The sequence below is a fragment of the Emiliania huxleyi genome, assembly GCF_000372725.1.
Source record: "Emiliania huxleyi CCMP1516 chromosome Unknown EMIHUscaffold_119, whole genome shotgun sequence".
Classification (NCBI taxonomy): domain Eukaryota; phylum Haptophyta; order Isochrysidales; family Noelaerhabdaceae; genus Emiliania; species Emiliania huxleyi.
In genome coordinates this window covers 13,400-34,478 of record NW_005201403.1, presented here as the reverse complement: position 1 = coordinate 34,478, position 21,079 = coordinate 13,400, and the positions used below count along the sequence as shown (strand labels likewise).

At 65.8% G+C, this 21,079-nt stretch overlaps 5 protein-coding genes across 5 annotated transcripts; 3 read left to right on the top strand and 2 right to left on the bottom strand.

Moving 5' to 3' along the window:
- Positions 1-1,704: 1,704 nt before the first annotated feature.
- EMIHUDRAFT_361787 (hypothetical protein) lies at positions 1,705-2,994 on the top strand. Its single transcript, XM_005790666.1, has 2 exons — positions 1,705-1,980; positions 2,055-2,994. The coding sequence occupies exon 2, from the start codon at positions 2,294-2,296 to the stop codon at positions 2,894-2,896; it is 603 nt and encodes a 200-aa protein (XP_005790723.1). The 5' UTR covers positions 1,705-1,980; positions 2,055-2,293; the 3' UTR covers positions 2,897-2,994.
- A 2,700-nt stretch (positions 2,995-5,694) lies between these two features.
- Positions 5,695-6,447, bottom strand: EMIHUDRAFT_109408 (hypothetical protein; the record flags this gene model as incomplete). Its single annotated transcript, XM_005790665.1, has 1 exon — positions 5,695-6,447. The coding sequence occupies one exon, from the start codon at positions 6,445-6,447 to the stop codon at positions 5,695-5,697; it is 753 nt and encodes a 250-aa protein (XP_005790722.1).
- A 3,199-nt stretch (positions 6,448-9,646) lies between these two features.
- On the top strand, positions 9,647-11,267 carry EMIHUDRAFT_440152 (hypothetical protein). Its single transcript, XM_005790664.1, has one exon. It carries the CDS (start codon positions 9,658-9,660, stop codon positions 11,173-11,175), a length of 1,518 nt encoding a protein of 505 aa, XP_005790721.1. The 5' UTR covers positions 9,647-9,657; the 3' UTR covers positions 11,176-11,267.
- Positions 11,268-14,287: 3,020 nt separating this feature from the next.
- Positions 14,288-14,679, top strand: EMIHUDRAFT_224655 (hypothetical protein; the record flags this gene model as incomplete). Its single annotated transcript, XM_005790663.1, has 2 exons — positions 14,288-14,387; positions 14,474-14,679. The coding sequence occupies 2 exons, from the start codon at positions 14,288-14,290 to the stop codon at positions 14,677-14,679; spliced, it is 306 nt and encodes a 101-aa protein (XP_005790720.1).
- A 134-nt stretch (positions 14,680-14,813) lies between these two features.
- Positions 14,814-20,398, bottom strand: EMIHUDRAFT_466869 (putative DNA topoisomerase II; the record flags this gene model as incomplete). Its single annotated transcript, XM_005790662.1, has 16 exons — positions 14,814-14,972; positions 15,031-15,288; positions 15,426-15,485; positions 15,675-15,780; positions 15,849-15,959; positions 16,068-16,243; positions 16,309-16,365; positions 16,492-16,515; positions 16,600-16,905; positions 16,976-17,015; positions 17,134-17,200; positions 17,263-17,395; positions 17,434-18,799; positions 18,868-19,232; positions 19,311-19,796; positions 20,246-20,398. 16 exons carry the CDS (start codon positions 20,396-20,398, stop codon positions 14,814-14,816), a joined length of 3,867 nt encoding a protein of 1,288 aa, XP_005790719.1.
- Positions 20,399-21,079: the final 681 nt, after the last annotated feature.

Genomic DNA, 21,079 nt, shown 5'->3' with positions numbered 1-21,079 from the left:
GCGATGCGGTCCTCCCGCTTTTCCGCGATCATTTCGTCCGTCCAATCGATAGAAGCGCCGGGTCGCCCATGTTTAGCGTTTGCCAAACTTGTCACCGTTCTTCGTCCCAGATTCCGTGGGTTTTCAGTGTACTGACTTTTAGCTTATCTCTCTCTCTCAGTGTACTCGTACTTTTAGCTTACTGGGAGAAAAGAGAGAGGGGGTTGTGTTCTCTAGGCCCCTAAGGGCCCTACGCGCGGCGTGAGAGCTCGGAAGCGAGCTTTGCACGGCGATCGAGGATGGCACGGTTCACCCCCTTCACCGAAGCGATGGAGATGCGTTCCGCGTGGTGTGACACAAATGAGAGGCGGGAGTGGGGAGGGTACGCGGTGCGGTCAACGCCCGAGCGTTGAGCCTTGCGCGCAAGGCGGTTGATCTTCGCAACTGCTGGCGGCGAGAAGCCGCCGCCGAATGTCTCGTGGAGAAGCAGGTTGAACTTGTTGCGTTTGGTGAAGATCCCATCATGGTAGTGGCCACGCTGTGACTTGACGTAGCCTTGGCCGGTGGTGTGGTCGAACGCCCGTTGACCACGGAACCCGCGTTGCTTGCAGCCCATGTTTGCAAGGCGGGCGCGCTCTTCGGTGTTGCCGAAGGCGAACTTGTCTCCAACGGAGCCGGGGTTGCCTCCGGTGTCGGCGCGGCCGACCCCAACGGGCAAGCCACCCCGGAGGGGGGTCCAAAGTTTGACCTCACTGATCTCGTCTTTGCCCCCGGGAGCCTCGCCCGGTTCAGCCAGGTCGGTCTTGTAGCCCTCGTTGAACTGTTTGGTGAGTTCTGGCTTTTCGGCATCTCCCATAACGGGCCGGGAGACGGAGACGGCGTGGACACAATCGTACCAGGCGCGAAGTACGCCGTCGTGTGGGCGCCGCCGGGCGGCGTTGTTGAGGAACCAGTCGCCATGGTAGTCCTTTGCACCACCGACTGTGTCCCCAAGTTCGAGTGCCCGCGTGACAGTCGAGCGGCACTGCGAGAGGTGAAGGCCGTTTCGGCGCTGAAGCTCGCCGATGAATATGTCGTCTGGAATGCATGTGGCGTTGCTGCCGTCGAGTTTTGTGTCGAGCCACCGCCCCGCGTAAGGCTGCGCAGTTGAGACGTAGCGGATGGACTCGCGTAGACGTATTTTGGTGTCGCCGGGCTGCCAGTTGGCTGCCGTGTAGTCGTCGAGGGCGCGCCACTCCTTCTGCAAATCGAACCAGTTCCAGATAGTCTCGATGGCAGCAAGCGCCCGCGCGTACGGGCTTCCTGATTTGCAAGTGCCATCTCTCTCAGTGTATGTAGCTCTTACGAACATACCCGAGGGTGATTTTTGCACGGTATTCAGATTTTCGCTATTTGTTCTCTATTTGGTCGTGTGGGTGTGATTCGGGGATTAGTCAATGGTACCGCGTCGGCGACGCGGGCGCCTTGCGGGCAGAGCCCTGAGCCACCCTTATGTCTTGCGCGGTCAAAAAGCAACAAAATTAGCAACGTGTGAGTGTTAGAGTTGTTTGGTATTGCTAAAAATCTCTCTCTCACAAAATTAGTTAGAGTTGTTTGGTATTGAAAATCTCAAAAAGAGATCGGGGTAAAAACGCAGATTCTCCTAAATGTAGGTAAAAGCCACATACACTGAGAGAGGACGGACAAAGAATTCTTCAAATACAAGCCTCTCTCACAAGCACAAGGGCTAAACCAAGAAGACACCAGCAGACACGAGATTCTCCTGGTCACGCCTCCGTCCTCTCCGACCTAAATCTCCACGGCCCCTGACCCTGCTGCCTGAGCTCTTGCTGCGCAGGCTGCGCGTTCGATGCTGCGTTGCGAGATCGAGGTGTTGCCGACTGACGGCGAGATGAGTGCGACCGACCTCTACGACGCCGCGTCATCCGCAGGCTCTCTCCGCGGACTCTCCTGCTGCGGATGGAGGACCGAGCCTCTATTCTTTACTGCGCGGCGTCAAAGGTGCCTCATATCACACTTGTCGGGAGGGCAGCAGCCGCCTCACAGACACGCGGCAGCCTTTCGCATTCGGATAGGCGTGCAGTCTGCAAGGCTTCTCTGCTCCGCCCAAGGCCCGTCTCTCCTCCCGCCGCACCACTCGCATCTCTCAGAACACCTACTACGCACTTGCCGTGCAGGCGTGGACGCGTTTGCGACCTGCTCCCGCCTCTTCAGCGTGGCCCTCGAGCGGATCCACGAGCTTCACCTGCCGTGCCTCGGTCGTGTGGCGGCGGCGCATCTCGTTCGCCACGGCTGGGCGGTTGTCGACGACTGGATGGATGCGGAGGCAGTGGCAGAGGTCGAGAGGCTCGCTGCGGCATCCGCGTGCGGCTGGGCGGAGGGCGGCAGCGACGGCGTCGAGTGGCGGGCGCCAGAGCCGCGCCACGCTCGCACCGACCTCGCGACGTGGCTCAAGACCGGCGAGCGGCCGGCGTGTGAGCCTGTGTTTGCGGACCGCGTCCTGCCGCGATTCGACGCCCTGGCGGTCGACCTCGGCGAGCTCATGGAGGGCGTCGGCAGCCGGCTGGAGGTGCAGCTGGCCCACTTTTCTGGGGGCAAGCAGGCGCGGTACCGGCGGCACACAGACGCGACCGCAGACCCGCGGCCAGAGAGCCGCGAGCGCAAGGTGACCTGCATCCTGTACTGCAACTCTACCTGGGTCGAGGCGAGTGAGGGCTGCTTGCGGCTGACCAGGGCCGACTGCGAGAATGCGACCGGGCTGAAGGCCAGGCCGGAGGGGGCGAGGGGCACGGCCGGCAGCACGATGGACATCCCGCCGATCGGCGGGCGGCTGCTCTGCTTTCTGAGCGGCGCGATGGTGCACGAGGTGCTGCCCACCAAGGCGGACAGGATCGCGGTCACTGCGTGGGTAGCATGAGAGAAATGAAAGGAACACGCGTTCAACGAAACGCCGCGATATGTGCTACCCATTTCGGGCCCCCACTTGCGTGTGTGGAGGACGTCGACCTAAATCCGAATCTAAAATATGAGGATTCAGGATTGAGGCATCGCTTCAGTGAGGCCAAAGAGTTTATGGATGTGTGAGGACGGTACGGGACACGAGGTCGAGGAGTCACGCGAAAACCGACTCGTCGGTGACTCTGTGCACTGCTAGAGCTGTTTAACATTTTAACTTTGGGGCCTAAACAGTTGCGCTAGTGTTGCTGTTGGCTGAAATCCTTAACGTTGTAGCCTCAGCAAGCAGAAAATGCCAAAAAATCCGGGTAAAACCCAAAATCCTGGGGGTTTCCGGGTGTATATTTTCGGGTATTACCATTCGTGCACAAAGCAGATACCAGACCTCGGTTTCCCATAGGGTTTCTGCTCCGGTTTCCCATTGCGGTTTCGCATAGCCGAAAACCCAGGGGTCGGTCGGTTTCTGCGGTGCGCTCTGTTTTTTCTGGGATCTGTTTTCTGGGACACCCGCCTCGATTTCCCGCGGGATCTGCCCGTGGGTCTGGTTTCTGCGGTGTGAATACATCTCCCGCTTCGTCCTAATGAGCTCATTCCGGCCAATGAACAGGTGTACCCCCGTCCGTACCCGGGGGTATCGAGCACGAAATCACACAGAGAGAAAGAACATTGCGCGTCACGCGATCTGTTATTCTGGGATCTGCTTTTTCGGTCCCCGATGGCGAGCTGGCTCGACGATCTCGGTCTCCACGAGCTCGAACACATCAAGGATGGCGCAAGTGCCTTCGCGCAGGAGCTCCACCCAATCAACTCGGCGGAGGATTTCATCAGCTTCGTGGTTGCGCTCAACCTCTGGGGAGCCCCACTGTTGTTCTGTTGTTACTGCTGCGAGTCACTCTGGAGTTAATACGGGAAGGAGCTGCTAGTACTTTTTTCACTCCGTTGTATTTGAACAGCGTCGGCGGATAGGCGGCGGGGACACCCGGCCAGGCCGCACCCGAAAGAAACAAAGAGAGAGCACAAGTCCGGCAAAACACCGCAAATTTGCTGCGTATCACGGCCTGTCCACGCATCACGGGGTGCCGCACGGTGCTGGTGGCGCCTGGGCGCTGACCAACGGCATCTTCCCCGTCGCGGCGCAGAGGAACCTCGCGATCCCGCCGACATGCTTGAAGGCTCCCTGCTGTGCCCGCCACATGGAGTCTACAGGCGCATTCACATTGCAACTGCACAACGCCTGGCCTTCAGGAAGGAAATCCCACATCCGAGAGAGCGTCACGTTCGCTTCCCGCATCGCGCACAGCAGTGTATTCTCCGAAAACGCGGCCACCTTTGAGGCGAGGATACGGTTGCGGCAGCGCTCGGCAAAGGCGCCGCCCCCGCCGGCCCAGGCAGCGTGCAGCGCGCTGCCGAGAGCGACCATGGCAGCGGCTGGCGCACTCCAGAAGCACCAGTCGAGGTGCTTGAAGTTTGGGTGGCCGCACTGGTTGACTTCGCGGGAGGGTAGCAGCCGGCGAGCACGTGCGGCAACGTGCCCCCATCCCGTGGAGCTGATGATGTTGCGTCGGTACTCACTCTTTTTTGTAAGTGATGCGAAGCGTGAGCTCCCAACATCTGCTCTGAGGCGCACTGCCGCCGAGTAGAGACCTCCTTTCAGGTGCGCATGGCGCTGCATGAGCTCGACCCCGAAAGCAATGCTGGCCGAGTTCATTCGTGTCCCCCCCAGCGCCTCCCAGTTTGTCCACGAATGAGAGTCTGACGTCAGCGCGCTGTCGTTCTGCGTTCCGACGGCTATGCTCACTGGCGCCAACGCCTCAGCAATCTGCGCCACGCAGCGCCAAGATTTCGTTGCGGAGAGCTGACCTTGCAGGGTGTCGTACCTTCGCCCCTTTGCCTTGGGTCCAATCCAATCGAGAGCATCCCAGGTATGAATGAAGACATCGCAGGAGCGGTTGAACGCCTCGTGGCAGCGCTGCTGGTGTGTTTGCAGCACCGTGACGCCGCCCGCCCTCTCGCATGTGTCGCGGAGGTGGCCCGTGAAGATGAGTGCAGCGCCGAGTCTCCGTTCGGATGGCGGGGCGAACTGCGCTGGCAGAACGGGCGCGATTGGCCAGCCGCCGCCGGGCATATACACCCTCCCGCCAACTGTCTGAAAGGGGTGGTCCCGGTCAAGTCCGAGCCTGCTGTCCTCCTACCTACCCGGTACCTCCCAACGTACTCGTAGAAGCAGATATCAGCGTGAATATGGCATGTCTCTCTCCCCTCGAAGCAGGGGTCCTCCAAAGGTGTCGCCACCAACATGCGACGGGGCAGGCCAATCAATGCTGCTCCTGCCCACAAGAAGAAGACGGTACAGAATTTTACAACAAAACTCCTCGCACGACACAGACGCGAGACGGTACAGAAACAGATCGAGAATTCAGCTGATGGTCGATACATCGCCGAGCGAACGGCCTAGCCTCATTGCGGAGGGGAATGAAACCAACCCCCTCCTTCTCCTACCCAACCGCGCGGCCAAAGGATATCAACGACCTCTCTCGAGATTGTTTTTCTCGGTCTCGCGCTATCCACTTTTTTTGCTGACTGAGTTTGCTGACGGGAAAATGATCGATCTCAAAACGCATTTCGGCAGATTGCTGTCCTAACTAGTGCAGTAAAGTGTGCTCGAGAGGACTGAGCACCTGCCGTCGCTGCCCCGTCGCGTCCTAGATATCTCTCGAGATACATCTCCTTCACATCCCTCCCCTATCACACACCCGCTTGTCACTCGTTCGCACTCAGACTCTCCGGCCCGCTCGGGGGGTGCATATTCTCTCTCCGCTCCTGCGCGCCACACCCCTCCCTTTTCGCGCTCGAGGCCCCGAGCGCCTCGATGAGCTCGGCTTCCTCCTTGCGCAGCCGCATCACCTCGAGCTCGTACCGCGCCGCCGCCCGCTCATTCTGCTCCGTCCGCTCCGACGCGCGCTGGCGCGCCGCGGCAATGAGGAGCCGCTTCTCTTGCTCGCGCCGGCGCCGCGCCGCCTCCTTCTCCTCCTTGACGCTGTTGCGGCGGGCGGCGGCGGCGGCGCGCTCCGCTGTGCGAGCGCGGGCGATGGCCACCGCGTTCGCTTCGTTTGCACGTCTCGCCTCGCTCGCCGAGATCGATCTGGCTGCGGTCTGTGCCTCTCGCGCGGCGACCACCGCCGCCCGCTGCTGCTCCTTTGCCTCGAGGAGGGCGTGCTTGTGCCTCTCGACCGCCTCATCCTGCCCAAGCCGTGAGAGCTGCTTCTCATAGTCGGACTGCTGGTGGCGCGCCTTGATCGCGAGAATCTCCTGCGTCCTCCGGTGCGTCTCCTCGATGCGCTTGATCGCGCGCAGCTCCTCCGCCTCCAGCCGGGCCAGGCGGTTGGCCAGCAGCATCGCGTCCGCCTCGGCGCACATCCGAGCTCGCCTCGCGTTGGTCATTGCCGCGGAGAGGACGGCGTGCTGCCCCTCGACGAGCGGCGCCTCGTTGGCCGCAGCAGGACTGGCACACATGGCGACCACGGCACCGCCCCCTCCACGGTGGCTGGGCAGGAGAGCGCGACGCGATGGTGGCGGCGGGAGGACGTTACGAAAACCAGACCGTTTTGAGTAACCAGGGACGCCGCCGGTGGCATCTCTTTCCACCCAAGAAGCCCGTTTGGAGGGATGGGCGGCAGTGTGCGGGCGGTGAAGTGCTAGTCCTCTCATCAATTTAGAACGAAACGCCCCTCCCTCCCTTCTTCCCTCTATCCCTTTTGCTCTCTAACCTAGACACAGACAGGCTGTTCACCAACCAATCCTCTACCCCTCCCTCTCTCCCCATCCTAGACTCCCTCCACGCGTCCGATCTGGCCAAACATACCCGCACACAAAACGCGCCTGCGGGCGGACCCTCACAGATCACAGATCACTCGCGCGGGAGCATTTCACTCTAGCTGAGGGGCTCGCTAAACGCTCGCCGAGCTCCATGCTGTGCAACACCACCTCCTCACTAATCGTCAGGGGCGCGGAGAGCGCAGTGCACTGCGGTGAGGCTGCGCAGCGGGGGCTCGCCCCCTGCACCGCGCTCAGCGGCGGCGCAGGGGAGGGCGGTCGGTGGCGGCGGCGGCGAGGCGCGAGGCGGTGGCGGCGGTGGTGCGGGCGGCGGGATGACAGGGGAGGCGGCGGGATTGACAGGGGAGGCGGCGGCCACGAGCGGAGCGGCGCGAGAAGGGGGGGGGGCGGCGAGGCGCCGGTGAGCGAGGCGCCCGCGCCATATCAGAGGGACGCGCCGCTGCGAGATGGAGGGCGGCGGTGACGGAGGCGAGGCGCGAGGCGGCGGCGGCGGCGGCGGCGGCGGCGACGGCGGCGGCGAGAACGGCGGCACCGAGTCTCGGTGAGCGGCGGCGGGAGGAGGAGCAGCGGCGGCGCTCGCTCGCTGTTGACGGGAGCGCTTTTGAGCCTGGGAGCCCATGCCACTGCGACCGGCGTGCCCGGGAACGGAGATCGCGCGCGCGCCGCCACTCACGACGCGCGCGCGATCTTCGCGGAGTCGGGTCCCCAGAGTGAAGCGGTCTTCTCGGCCGACGTCCAGCGGCGCGCAAGGAAGCAGGCGCAGCGGAGGCGGCCTAGCACCGGCTCGGCGCCGGGCGGTTGCGCTGCCCGCGAGCCGCGTCCTGAGCCTCGGCAGCGCGCTGCGCGGCGCGGCGCTCGCGCTGCTTCTGTGCCGAGAGCGGCATGATTCGCCAGCTGAAGCTCCAGACTCCGCGGGTCCGCGAGTTCTGGGGGTCACGAATTCCCCTTTTTGAGCGGAAATTGGCGTAAGCGTCTGAAAGCAGTCTTGGGTGGTCCACCCCTTTCTTTTTAGTTAACTAGCACGCGCCAGTTCACACCTGTGTCGAGCCTGTCTGCTGTGAGAGAGAGTTGTTTTGTTTAAATTCTTTTTAGTTCTTTTTCTCTATTGGTGTACCTGTGTAGTGCCAGTGCGCGTTGCCTCTGTTAGGTGTTAGTGCTAGCACGCGCCAGTCCACACCTGCCTGTGTCGAGCCTCATGCCTGTCTGCTGTCGCCTGTCGACTGCTGTGAGGGGCACCTCTTAACTGAGATTGAGAGAGATTTTTAGCAATACCAAACAAATCTAATCTTGTTTGTTGAGATTGATAGATAGATGATAGTCCTCTCTTGGGGTTGTTTTGTTCAGTCCCGTGCCGTCCGTGGCTCCGTGTTGTCAAACAAGAAGGACAAAGTCTCTCTCAAACAAAGGGACAAAGTGTTGTCAATCAATAGGCGGGACTGTTCCCCGCCCAATCCCGTGAAATTTCTTTTCCCTCGCCACTCGCTCTCCGGCCGCGCCCTGGCGAGTACAGGCCCCGCCCACCCACCCACCAGGGGGGGCCTTGGACGAAAATGAACTGACTTCTTGTACATGCGTCCCACTCGGACATGTCGGCTGCTGCCGCTCTCGCCTCGCTGGCGGCGCGGTCTAGTGCCGCGACTCCCAGCTCTCCAGTACCTTCTGCGCGACGACGGTGTGGCGGTGCGCAAGTATTTAACGACATTCACGGAGATCAAGCCCTGAGCCGGCTTTGGCGCATGCATCAGCGGCCACCTTCTGCCTGACTCTCTATTCGAACGTCTATATGGCTCTCTCGGCGCTCTGTCTTGGTCGCCTATTAGTTTTTGCTCTGCTTATATAGTTTCTTTCTTTTCATCGCGCTGTGTTCGTGCCAGTGCGCGCCAGTCCCGTGCCCAGTGAGCAGTGTCTGGGGCGGAGCTTTAGGCGATGATCCTAAACCAAATTTTTTACTCACTCGTGAGCTGTGAACAGGCGCACTTGCCTTCGGGGCAAATTTCCCAAATAGTTAGAGGCTGCGCAGGCCGTCCCGTTTGCTGTTTGAAACGCCTGTTGCGCTGGCCGCTCGTGCGCGCGCGCGCTGGCCGCTGCCGGGGCTCTGTCTCACTCTCACGTGCCGCAATATGTGTCACACACGGCGGCTTCTGCCACCTCTCGATTGGTTCTACTTTCTACGCACACCCACCGGGGAAGGGGCGCTTGGGAGCGGGGGCGGGGGCGGGGGCGGGGGCGCGCAGCGCGGCTGCGCGGCGCGCGCAACAGAGGGTAGGGTGGGGAAGACGGCGAGGAGGGGGCGGCGGCGGCGGCGGCGGCGGCAGCGCGCGCGCGGCGCGCGCAACGGGGGGGCGGAGCAGCGACCGCTGGCGCGGCCGCTGCTCCGTCTGTGCCAGGGACGCGCGCTCTGCGCCGCTGCACAGAGCGCGCGTCAGGCAAAGGAGGGCATGCGTGGCGGCGCGGGACGCGCGGCGGCGGCGGCGAGCACGCTCCGTGAGCGGTGAGGCGGCCGGGCGAGGGCGCGGCGGGTGACGGGTCAAGGGAGCAGCCCACACCCGGCGTCGCTTTTTGAGCGACGCCTGTGGTACGCCTGCCAGGGGCCGCAGGGCGGTCAGTTGTGGGGCGAGGCGGTGCCGGCCGCGGGCCGGGTGCAAGGCGCCGGCCTCGGCGCCGCCTCGGCGCGCCGCACGGGCGCGGCGAGCCTCTGAGCGGGAGCCGAAGGTTTGCCTGTGGGAGGGAGGTGGTAGGGAGGGAGGGAGGTGGGGGTGATTTTTCTTTGCCGCAGAGGCCGTCCCTAGCTGTGAACAGCAAACCGGGACAGTATCCCGACGTGCGTATTTTTTGCGACTCTTCGGCCTTCACATGCACACGACACGTCGCAAGGACGATCGGCTCGAGATGGCTGCAGGAGAGGAGCCCAACGATGAAGAGCTTCAGAGGAGAGCCGACAACTTTGACACCGAGAAAGCAGCGCTGGCTGTAGACTACCTAGTCGTCGGCGCCGGACTCGCCAGTCTAGCGTTCCTTGACGAGCTTCTCTCGCTCGACAGCAAGGCCACCTTCGCCCTCGTCGACAAAAACGAGGCACCCGGCGGCCACTGGAATTTTGCGTACCCATTCGTCAGGCTGCACCAACCCGCGGCTTACTACGGCGTGTCGAGCGAGCCTCTCGCGGCCGGCGCGAAGCGGAGTTGCATGATGACGTTTGAGCCGTATGACAACAAGGACCTCGCCGACAAGGAGAAATTGCTCGCGTACTTTGCACGAGCCGTGCACAGGTTCGAGGCCACTGGACGGGTGCAGTACTTTGCGAGGGCAACCTTCAGCGACGGCATAATTGCGTGCGCCGACGGCTCCAAGCGGTCGGTCAACGTGGTCCGCAAGCTTGTGCTGCCTGCGTCCAACGTGGTCGTGCCGGCCATGCGGCCACCCGCATATGCCGTCGCAGAGGGCGTCGACTGCGGGCCCGCCAACATCCTCTCGTCCGACGAGGAGTCGGGCCGGCTGCGGACGAGCTACGTCGTCGTTGGCGCGGGCAAGACGGGAGTTGACTCCGTGCTTCTGCTGCTGCGGCGCGGGGTGCCTGCGTCGGCCATCACGTGGGTGGTCTCGCAGGACTGCTGGTACTTTCTGCGGGACTACATTTTCCACAGCGGCAGCGCCTTCTTGGGGATGAGCGTCAAGATGCTCGACGCGCTGAACGAGTGCTCAGACTCGTCGAGCTTCTTCCACAAGATGGAGGCGATGCGGCTGGTTGGGAGGCTCGATCCCTCGCGACCGCCGCCCACCACGTTCCGCGGTGCTACCGTCGACATCGAGGAGCTAGAGCTGCTGCGGACCGTCGAAGCAGCGGGAGGTGTGGTACGCCTCGGACGCGTCACGGCCATAGACGCGACGGGCATCACTCTGCAGCAAGGCCATGTCGCCCTGCCCAGCGCCGACACGCTCGTCGTGGACTGCAGTGCGAACGGCACTGACGGCTACGCTCCCATCCGGACTCCCTTCGAGGCGGACCGCATCCACCTCACCCCCTGCTACTCGTTCAACATCGGCTTTGGCGCCGCCATCTTGGCCTGGCTGGAGAAGAACGTGGAGACCGACGAGCGCAAGAACGCGAATGTTTTCACGATCATCCCGGAACCGGGCGATGTCGTGAAGTGGGGTTCCCCCGCGTTGCTCCCCTTGATTCTGTACGGCCAGTTCAAGATGGACAAGTCGCTCGAGCGCCTGGGCGCGTCCTCTTGGATGCTGACGCACCGAACCCACCAGGCGTCGATGAAGCACATCTCCCTGTGCAAGCTTCTCTGGGCCGTGATCGGGCCGACTCGATTGATGGCCAGGCGGGACCAATTCCTGGCGAAGATGGAGGCAGGCGGATTCACCGACGTGCAATTGCATAGGCGTCACGTCGCGTGAGCCGTATAGGGAGATCTTGTCCGGGGTGTGGTGTGCGCGAGGCTTCTCTCTAAAATTGTATATAATATATAAATAAGGCTTTCGTTGCGGTACCCCGACCAGCGCTCTCTCGCGCGAGCTTGCGCACGCACTCGTTGGTGTGCGCGATCGCGGCCTATGCGCCCCACTTGACCCGGCGACCGCAAATTCCTTTGTAGTGCCAGTCCCCTACCGGTGTCGTGCGGGGGTTGCCCATTTCTTTTTCCTTTCTTTTTTTGGGCCCGGCCGACTGCACGCTAAAGGCTACACGCTCGCACACCACTTGCAGAGTGGCTCTCCCAGGCGCTCACCCCACCCGGAGGCACGCCAGGCCCAGCGCTCTGCTGCTGGGGGGGTCGGGACCCCCCCCCAGCAGCAGCGCTCTGCTGCTGGGGGGGTCGGGACCCCCCCCCCAGCAGCAGCGCTCTGCCTGTGGGGGGTGCTGGCATCTCTGTACAGACAGCACAGCTGTAAGTAGCATGCGTTCGAGTTGCGAGAATTTATGGTCGGCATCAAAATCAGTGGTCTCAGCGGCGGGGCCTCCTACTGCCAACCGGGCGGTGCGGGGCACGCCAGCCTCTCTTCTACGCCTCTCGTGCCTCGCGGCGCCTCTGCTTCAAGGAGGGAAGATACGGCGCTCGCAGCCCATCATACGCCGTGGCACAGCGGAGAGCACAGCGGGCTGTACAAGTCCATCGGATAGTGCTCAATATCTTCGCATGCTCGTCGTTGGTGATATCCGCGCGAGGTCATACGCCACAGGCCAGCAATCACTCGGTGATGAGACTATTGATGTAGGCGCGACGCTCTGACACCGAGTGTTGTGTGGTAGTACAAGATGGACTCACCATGGTCACAAGTCTTTAGTAAAACGCCAGCACTCGACACGACGAAGGTGTATTGGGCTCGAAGGCGCGGTGAACACAACCGCCTCGAGCGTACCGCTCAAACACGAGCCGAGGGGGCGGGAGGCCGGGGGCGGCGGGAGGCGGGAGCTGGGTCCAGTGCGCTCTGCTGCTGGGGGGGTCGGGACCCCCCCCCAGCAGCAGCGCTCTGCTGCTGGGGGGGTCGGGACCCCCCCCCAGCAGCAGCGCTCTGCTGCTGGGGGGGTCAGACCCCCCCCCCTAGCAGCAGGGACGGGCTTAGTTGTGCAGGGGGGGTAGCGAGCAGAGTGCGGCCGCTCCCGCGCAGAGCGTCGCCGAGCCTGGCGTGCCCGCCCGCTCGCCCGCGGCCGCAGGCGTGGCAGCCGAGCATCCTGGCGTCTTTGGCAAGCGCTCACATGCCAAAAGACACCTCGTAGCGCGCGAGACGTGATCAAAGCGGCACTTGGCCTTTATACGTTATTCTTTCTTCCGACTCTATATTCTTTTTCGAAGCGATTTTCAGCGATTTTCAGCTGGAATATAAAGAATATTTGAGAATATAGGCCCGGTTTGGGGAGCTGTATTCTCGGCATATTCGAGAATATAGACCCTGTTTGGGACAAGAATACGGAAAGAATACGGGAAAAGAATATGGGCCCGAGAGCGATATGCCATGTCCGCCTTGCGTTTGTTTCATAACATCGAAGGCTAAGCTCAAAAGAATATAGATAGAGAGTACTGGGCGAGAAAAACGTATAAAGGCCAAAGCGGCACGCGTGCCTTCTGACGTCAGCACGCGAAACTAACAAGTAATAATCTCTCTAAATGTAGTGCCGGCTGCCGCGTTTGCTATATTGTACCGCAACTTTCGAGATTCTTTTGAACACTTTCTATCGGCCCATGCACGGACACTGCACATGGGGAACACTCAAGTCTTGTCTCACGGGGGGGTCGCCACGGACAAGGCGCACGAGGCGCCGGAGGAGCCCGCCTGGGTTGGGGGCAGGGGCAGCGGTGGGTCCTGCTGAGTCGGCAGCGGCAACCTCGGTGGCAGACGCGGCGGGAGCTGGGGCGGCGGAGGTGGTGGCTTGCGAGGAGAGGGAGGCGGATATGGTGGAGGCAGTCGTAAGTGCATCGTCGGCGGCGGCACGCGCAGCATCGTCCTGGTCGCCGTTCGTGGGCGACGTGACCGCCTGGCCCGTGCTAGAGGCGACGGCGGAGGCGACAAAGGTGACACCCCCTTCAGTGGCGGCAGCAGCAGAATGGACGACGGCGAACGGAGAGCCGTGAGCCGCAGCCCCGGCGTGCACAACCATATGTCCCAGTGCGGGGCAGGCGGGCGGGGCGACGGCGGTGAGAGGAGAGGGCGCCGCAGTGGCGGGAGCGACGGCGACAGCGGGTGTGGCGGCGATGGCAACGGGCGCGGTGGCGCCCGCGTGCAAGGTCGGTAGGAGGGGAGTGGTAGAGGACGAGGCACCACCCGATGGGGCGTGGCCGGAAGCGGTGGCGGGGGCGGTAGTGATGGCGGTAGCGGGCGTGGTGGCGATGGCAGCGGGCGCGGTGGCGCCCGCGGGCAAGGCCGACGGGAGGGTGGTGGAGGACGAGGCACCGCCCGATGGGGCGTGGCAGGGGGGGAGAGTGTAGCACACGTCGGCGACAAGGGGCGGCAGGGCCTGGTGACAGACGATGGCTAGGGAGGCCGCGGCTTCGGCCTGGGTCGCAAAGCCCTGGCAGTATCCGCCGCTGCAGCCCGAGAGGCCGAAGCTCAGCGCGATGCCGTAGGAGCTGCACAGAGCGACGCGCGCGCCCGAGCCGTCAGCATCGGGGAGGTACATGGCGTACGCCTCCTTCCTGCGCCTCTTGCCCGCAGCGGCGGGCGCAGCAAGGCAGAGTAGGAGGAGCAGAGTGAGCGGCGAAAGGCGTCGCGGGGCGGAGGTGGCGGGACGGGGAGGGCGGCGGGTGGCGGCATCGCCACCGTCAGAGGGCGGGAGAGGGGAGGCGGCAACGGAGCGGGCGAGGAGGGCGGCAAGTACGAGGAGGAAGATGCAGGCGAGGGCGAGGGCGGCGGCCGGGAGGGAGAGGAGGCTCGAGGCGGAGGCGGTGGCAATGGCGTGGGGGGCGGGGGCGAGGGAGGCAGCCCCTCCGAGTCTCGGCGCCGCGAGAGCAGCCGCCGGTCGACGTCGACAGGGGCGCCGCGGCAGTAGAGAGCACTCCACCGCCAAACCGTTTTTATGGCGGGATCCTTCACAAAAAAGAAAATAATGTGGCGCGGCCGCACCCCAGGCGCAGGGTCCTCGTCCCAGGACCCCATTTTTGAGGGGTTCGCCAACCGTGAGCGTGCGTGCTCTACTCGCCAGAGGCCGCGCCTGCTCAGGGTGCTGCTGCTCGCGCTGCTGCACGACGCCAAGGTGCTCCAGGCAGCCGAATGGCTCGCGACGCTGAGCACGCGAAGCGGTACGTGAAGCGGCTAGCCGCCTCCTTCAGCAGCTGCTCTGTCGAGGCGTCCGCCTATGGTGCTTGCCTCAAGGGTCACATGGAGGCGGTCGAGCGCGGCGCTTGCGAGGCGGAGTTCCGAGCGCTTTCCAAGTGCTTCCGCGCGGCAATCGCTAAGCAGCGTTCATAGCGCCTGTAGGCTAGTATGCACACAGCGCGCTCGCCGCCTTCCGGTCCTCGCACTGTGGTTATAGACGTCGGTGTGTCAAACTTTTTTCCGATCGAGAGTCTCTCCGATATAGCGTGTACCGACAGCGTGCACCTCTACCCCCAGTCTCCCTCGGCCGGCGAGTCGTAGGCTGCCTCCTCGCCCAAAATGGCGGCGAGCCTGGGGCGAAGCGCAGCCAACTCCTCCTCGTACATCCCCCTGGCAGACATTGGCCCGAGCTCCGCCATCTCGCTGCGCACTGTCTCGCATCGCGCCTGCGCGACCGGGGATGGGGCGCCGTGAGGGCTGCACGAGCAGGGCCGCCCACCGCACGTGCGAGAGCGCCTCGAGTCTGGCGACACGCTCCTCGGTGAGCCCGGCCAACGGCAGCCGCAGCAAGTAGTCAAAGGGAGCGCCGGCAGCACCGCCCGCCTCCGCGTCGTCCGACCCTCGCCGCCCCCTCGGCTCGGCGCGACCTCCTCCGCCGGGGTCCGTCGCGCTGAAGCCGAGCGTGGCGAGCTGCGCATCCACCTCGGAGCGCGGCGTGTTGAGCCGGAGTGTGCCGCCCGCCACCAGAGCTACGAAGCGCGCCTGCCGAGAGAGAGGGGGCGGCTGGCTCGCGGAGGGAGCGTGCGGGCGGGTAGCCGTGCCGGTGCGGCAGCGCGACAGCCCGGGAGGGGAGTGGAAGACTGAGCAGCGCATTCCGCCCCCTCGGCCGTGTGGCTCACCTGCGCCTCGAGCCGGCGCAGCTCCCGGCCGAGCGACTCGAGCTGGTACGCCTTGCGCGCCTGCGGCAGAGAGAGAGAGAGAGAGAGAGAGAGAGAGAGAGAGAGAGAGAGAGAGAGAGAGAGAGAGAGAGAGAGAGAGAGAGAGAGAGAGATAGAGAGAGAGAGAGAGAGAGAGAGAGAGAGAGAGAGAGAGAGAGAGAGAGAGAGAGAGAGAGAGATGGCGGGCGAGTGGCGGAGAGAAAGAGAGACAGGAGCGCGCGCCTCGTAGGTCGCGAGCCGGACGGGCACGAAGCGTGCGATCGCTTCGCCAGCGCTCTGCAGCCGGAGCAGCGCGCCGTGCTCATCAAAGACGTGCCTGGGGGGGGGGGGGGGCGTGCGAAGGGAGAGGCGCGGACGTTGCTCCCGGCGGCGTCAGCGACGCACATGTTTGTGAGCGAGTGGCTCGCGCGCAAGCCAAGCCTCCGTGTCAGATCCGGCTCGCGGCCCAGCCGGTCGAGCTGCGCCGCCGACGCGTGCAACACAAAATGGACCGACCTACACGAAAATGCCATCTTGCACGTCAGGCGCTCTCGAGGGGCGAGCGCCGCGCGCGCAGCCGCACCGCTCGGTGTGCCGCTCGGAGAAAGAGCGCCTACTTGGCACCGCTTCGCCGCTGACGACTGCGGCGAGGGGGCACGGAGCCTGCGCCTGGGCGCTCGCCAAGGGCAGCCCTCGTTCTTTTGCTGCTCGATGAGCCAGCTCTTGTAGTCTTGCGTCCAGCGGCCGAGCGGCAGCTCGAGCACCTCGACCCCCTCCGCCGTCACCTCGACCCGGCCCACCTACCGCGCCGAGACCCGGCACGTCGGCCTCGGCGGCGCCTCTCTCGGGTGCGACGCTGGCGCACCGACTCGAAGCCGCCTCCCTTCCGGTGGGGCACAAAGGAGCCGGTGAAGCCGCGCGCCTAATCGAGCACACTCCTCCTCGCCTCACCGGCCCCTCCCCTACGCCGTCAGAGCGGAGCGCTCGCCCACGGACGGAGGGGCGGCGGCGGCTCGCCGCGGAGCACTGCGGAGCACGCATCGAGCACCGCGAGGGGGTGGTGCGGCCACACCTGAGAGGGAGGGCTCGTCTTCACCGGGGGAGGGGGCGGGCGAGGCGGGCGAGGCGGGGTCCGCCAGGCGGGCTCCATGCACACCGCCGTGGACCACCCGGTGCCGATGCCCGCCGCGCCGTTGATGAGCAGGAGCGGCAGCAGCGGCGCAAAGTGCTCAGGCTCGACCTTCTCTCCGTCCTCGACGCGCGGCTCGAGCACGGGCGCGTCGGCCTCCGGGAAGAGGAGCGGCACCACGGGCGCGAGGCGCGTGAAGATGTACCGCGCCGAGGCTGCGTCCGCGCCGCCCATCGCGCGCGTGCCGAACTGGCCGAGCGGCTCGAGCAGCGGCACGTTTGCGGCGCCGACGAAGCCCTGTGCCATCTTGGTGATGGTCGCGACGAGCGACGTCTTTGGGGCGAGGGGGGCGCGGGAGGGGGCAGCATGAGCGGGGAGTCGGGGCGCCGGGGCAACCGCGCACCGCGTCGGCCGTGCTCCGGTCGGGAGGGGGTAGCGCGCGCCTCGCCGTGAGGGCAGTGACCCTACCCCAATCCAAACCCCATCCCCAACCCTAGGATAGCGCGCCTCGCCGTGGTGGTACTGCGTCACGTCGGCCACGAAGGAAGCGAGCTGCGCCACCTGCGCGAGCAGAGACGGCCGAGCTTTGCCTCCTCTAGCAGTTTCGTGGTTCTGTCAGCTGCGCCACCTACGCGAGCAGAGGCGGCGGCGTGAGGCGGCGCCCGCCCGAGAGGCGCCCTCCCCGAGCACCGCTCGCCTTGAGCTCGGCCGGCGCAGCCAGCCGCCGCTGGAAGCACGCGTGCAGCACCTTGCGCTGCGACGGCTTGAGCCCGTCGACGAGCGAAGGCAGGGAGCGGCGCAGCGCGGCGAGCGAGAAGAGCACCTGTGCAGGGCGCCGGCGTCGGCGGGGGGAGGCGGCACCCTGGACCGGCGTGAGCGGCAACGGCGCGCCAAGTCGCGCTGCACAAACTGCTCGAAGGAGCGGCGGCGGCGAAGCGTCGCCTGCGTGGCGGGCACGCTGCTGGCAGACTCCACCGCCTCGACAAGCTGCCGCTTGGAGCGCGGGAGCGGCGCCACTCCTAGCGCCCGAGCGCGAGCGCGGAGCTGCGGGAGCGTCATGGCGCGCAGCTGCTCGGTGCTCGTCGCCACCGGCGGCGGCCCCACGGAGGAGGCGGAGGAAGCGTCGAGCACCGTCTCGGCGGCCGCCTCCGCCTCCGCCTCCGCCACCTCCGCCTCAGCCTCCGCAACCTCCGCCACCACCTCCTCCGCCACCCCCTCCGCCTCAAAGTCCGCCTCGGAGCGAGTGCGCCGCTCGATGGCGGCCTGCATCCACGACTTGCGGTCCGCAGCGCGCGCCGGGTGGAAGGCCATGTCCAGCAGCTCGTCGGCGGCGGACGCGTCCCCGGGCTCGAGCGCCACCCGGTGACGGGCCATCGCGTCGAAGTAGGAGCGCGCCTCGGCGGCGGTCGAGGTGCCGAGCCCCTTGTAGTACTTGATCCGCCACCGCGCAGCCTCGGCCGGCGACAGAGACCCGTGCCAGCGCCGAAACTCTGCGGCGGAGAAGAAGTCGCGCGCCGCGCCGGCGCCGGCGCTCGGCGTCGCCTTGACGAGGGGCGTGATGAACTCCTCGACGAAGGGCGCCTCGTGCAGGAGGGCGGGCCAGTAGTGGTGCAGCATCGAGAGGCACAGGCCCTTGATGTGCGCGCCGTCCTCGTCCTTGCGGCGCGAGGGAGGGGGCAAGTCGCGGGGGGGAGGGTACGAGGGGGGGGGGGAGGGGGGGGGGGGTGCCTGGTCGGTCATGAGCATCACGCGCCCGTACCGCAGGGTGGGCACGCTCTGCGCCCCGTCGCCAGCGCCGGTGAGGGCGGTCGGGCTGGCGCCGGGGGAGAGGCCGAGGGCGCGCATCAGCTGCACCAGCTCCTCGTTCTTGAGCAGGCGCGCGAGCGAGGCGCCGCGCACGTTGAGCAGCTTGCCCCGGAGCGGGAAGACGCCCCACCTCTCGCGCCCCACCACCTCGAGCCCCGCCACAGCGAGCGCCTTGGCGGAGTCGCCCTCGGTGACGATGAGCGTGCACTCCCGCGCCAGCGCCGTCCCCGCGAGCTCCGCATCGTCGAGCTTATCGATACTGAGGTTGGTGCCGCCGCGCGACCGGCTGCGGACGGCGCGCGCAAGCGACCGCGCGTCGCGCGCCCGCCGCTCCTCGGCGACGGCCGAGCGCAGCCACGGGAGGTTCGCCACCTCGGAGAGGAAGGCGGCCGGCACCTCTGGCGGCGGGCCGCCCCCCCACCTGTTCACAGCGCTTCTATTCACAGCTCTCCTCTTCACAGCACCTCTGGCGGCGGGCCGCCCCTCCACCGGTCGGCGGGCGAGGTGAGCCGCTCCTTCGCCTGCGAGTCGAACTCGGGGTCCTCGACCCGCCCGTCGACAAAGAGGAGCAAGTGCGGCCGCAGCGCCGCCGGAGGGAGCGGCTCCTCGCCCTTGGCCGCGAGCCGCGCCGCGAGCCCGCGCAGCAGCTGCCGCTCGATGTGGTCCATGTGCGTGCCGCCTCGCGCGGTGGCGACGCCGTTGACGAAGCTCACGTGCGCGCCGCCGCCGCCAGGCGCCGCCGCCACCCCCAGCTGCCAGCGGGGGGAGAGGCGGACGAGGGCGCTGCCGCCGCCCGCTGCGAGCGCCGCATCAGAGGCGGGGTAGCGCCGCATCAGGCCGCGCAACCCATCCACCTCGAGCGCGACGCCGTGTGAATTAGCAGTTGATTAGCAGTTGATTAGCAGTTGATTAGTCGCATTCAAACCACCCACCTCGAGCGCGACGCCGTTGAGCGAGACGCGCGCGGTGGGGTGCGCGCACGCCGCCGCCTCGTGGACGCGCCTACCCGGCACCCGGGGAAGGTCGGGCGGCTCGAGGAGGCGGGAAGCAGCGCCATGCCCTCGCGGGACACGCCGGCAGAGGAGCGCCACCGTGTCCGCGTCCAGCCCGCCGCCGCCCTCCGCGCCGCCGCCCTCCGCGAGCCCTCCCTGGCCGCCGCCTCCTTGCGCGCCACCCTCGCCGAGCAGCCGCGCGTAGTCGGGGAGCAGCGTCACGCGCCTGCAGAGGGGAGCTGGTGAGAGTCGCGAGCTGCGGTGTCGGGAGGCGGGCCGCGGCGGCGCGCGCGCGTAGTCAGAGGCGTCGGAGTGGTTAGGGTTAGGGGTAGGGGTAGGGTTAGCGCGCGTGTAGTCAGATGCGGCGGAGTGCGGCAGCGGGAGGAGCTCGGGCGGCTCGACGACGGACATGTTGCGCCGCCAGACCTGCGGCAAAACGCAGCGGCGGGCGAGGTCGAGCGGGCGCCGTTGGAGGGGAGGGTGCGAGCGCAGAGGTGCCTGCGAGTAGCGGACGCCGGCGGCAGCGTCGGCGGTCTCGACCTCGAAGCGTTCAGAAAATATGTTTGCGAGCTTCGCCCCAAAGCCGTGCCTGCCGCGAGCGCGCGTGGGGGATGGCTGGCTCAGGGTTAGGGTCAGGGGCAGCGTTGGGATGGCTGGCCGTGGTCTCGCGTGGTGGCGCGGCTTGGTGCGGAGGGCGCGGCGCCGCCTGCCGCCGACAATGCGGCCCGCTCCGTCGTCGAAGTTGGAGCCCGTGAAGAGCTCGCCCAGCACCAACTGCGGCGGGCCGGCGGCGGAGTGGTCGACTCGGGGCAGCACGCCCGACAAATGCAAGCCACCAGAGCGTGAGGGAGTGCTACGGCTGCCGCCACGAGCACCTGCGGGAGCCAGGTGCCGGCCACCCCTGCGCCGTGCACCGCGGCGGTCGCCTTGGCCACGGGGATGCCGCGCCCCGCATTGTGCACGCGCAGAGCTCCCTCAGGCAGGCCGGTCGGCGGAAGGCCAGCAGCGCCTGAGGCGGTAATCGTCATATTCATACTCAGAAAGGCCCGCAGCAAGCGGAGGCGGCGTCAGCGGAAAGGGGAGGGAGAGCGGAGCGGGCTCAGGGCGCGCGCCGATGGAGACGTCGATGTGCGTGGTGCCCGCCGGGTCGCGAGACACGTTGTCAAGCGCATTGACCAGCACCTCGTCGAAGATCTTGAGCAGCGCTGGGCAGTAGCTCACCGGCCGCCAAGCCATACCGCCGGATGTGCCGCCGTCCACGACCCAGGCGTGCTCGTTCGTGCGACCCGTGGCGCCGACGTACATGCCAGGCCGCAGCAGCACGTGCTCCAGCGGCGACAGCAGCCTGTACGTGGCCTCGTCGGCTGCGCGGTCAGCCCGCGCACTCGCCCATCGGACAGCGGGCGGCGGCGGCAGTGGCCTGCCGGCACTCGGCAGCAGCCGCTCTAAGCGACCACGGCGGAGCGACCACGGCAGCTGCCTCCACCGCATGCACACTCGCGCGAAAATCTCCCCCCAGGAATTTTTAACACGCGACTCCACCGCGGAAGAATTCGAGAGAGAGAGAGAGAGAGAGAGAGAGAGAGAGAAAACCGCCAATGGCCGTTATCCGTTAGTGCGGACGTCGCCGCGGCTCGCCTCTGCCGCGGCGGCTGCTGCGCGCACGCGGCGGCGCCGCTCTCTCGCGAGACGGCTGGCGACGCGACTCG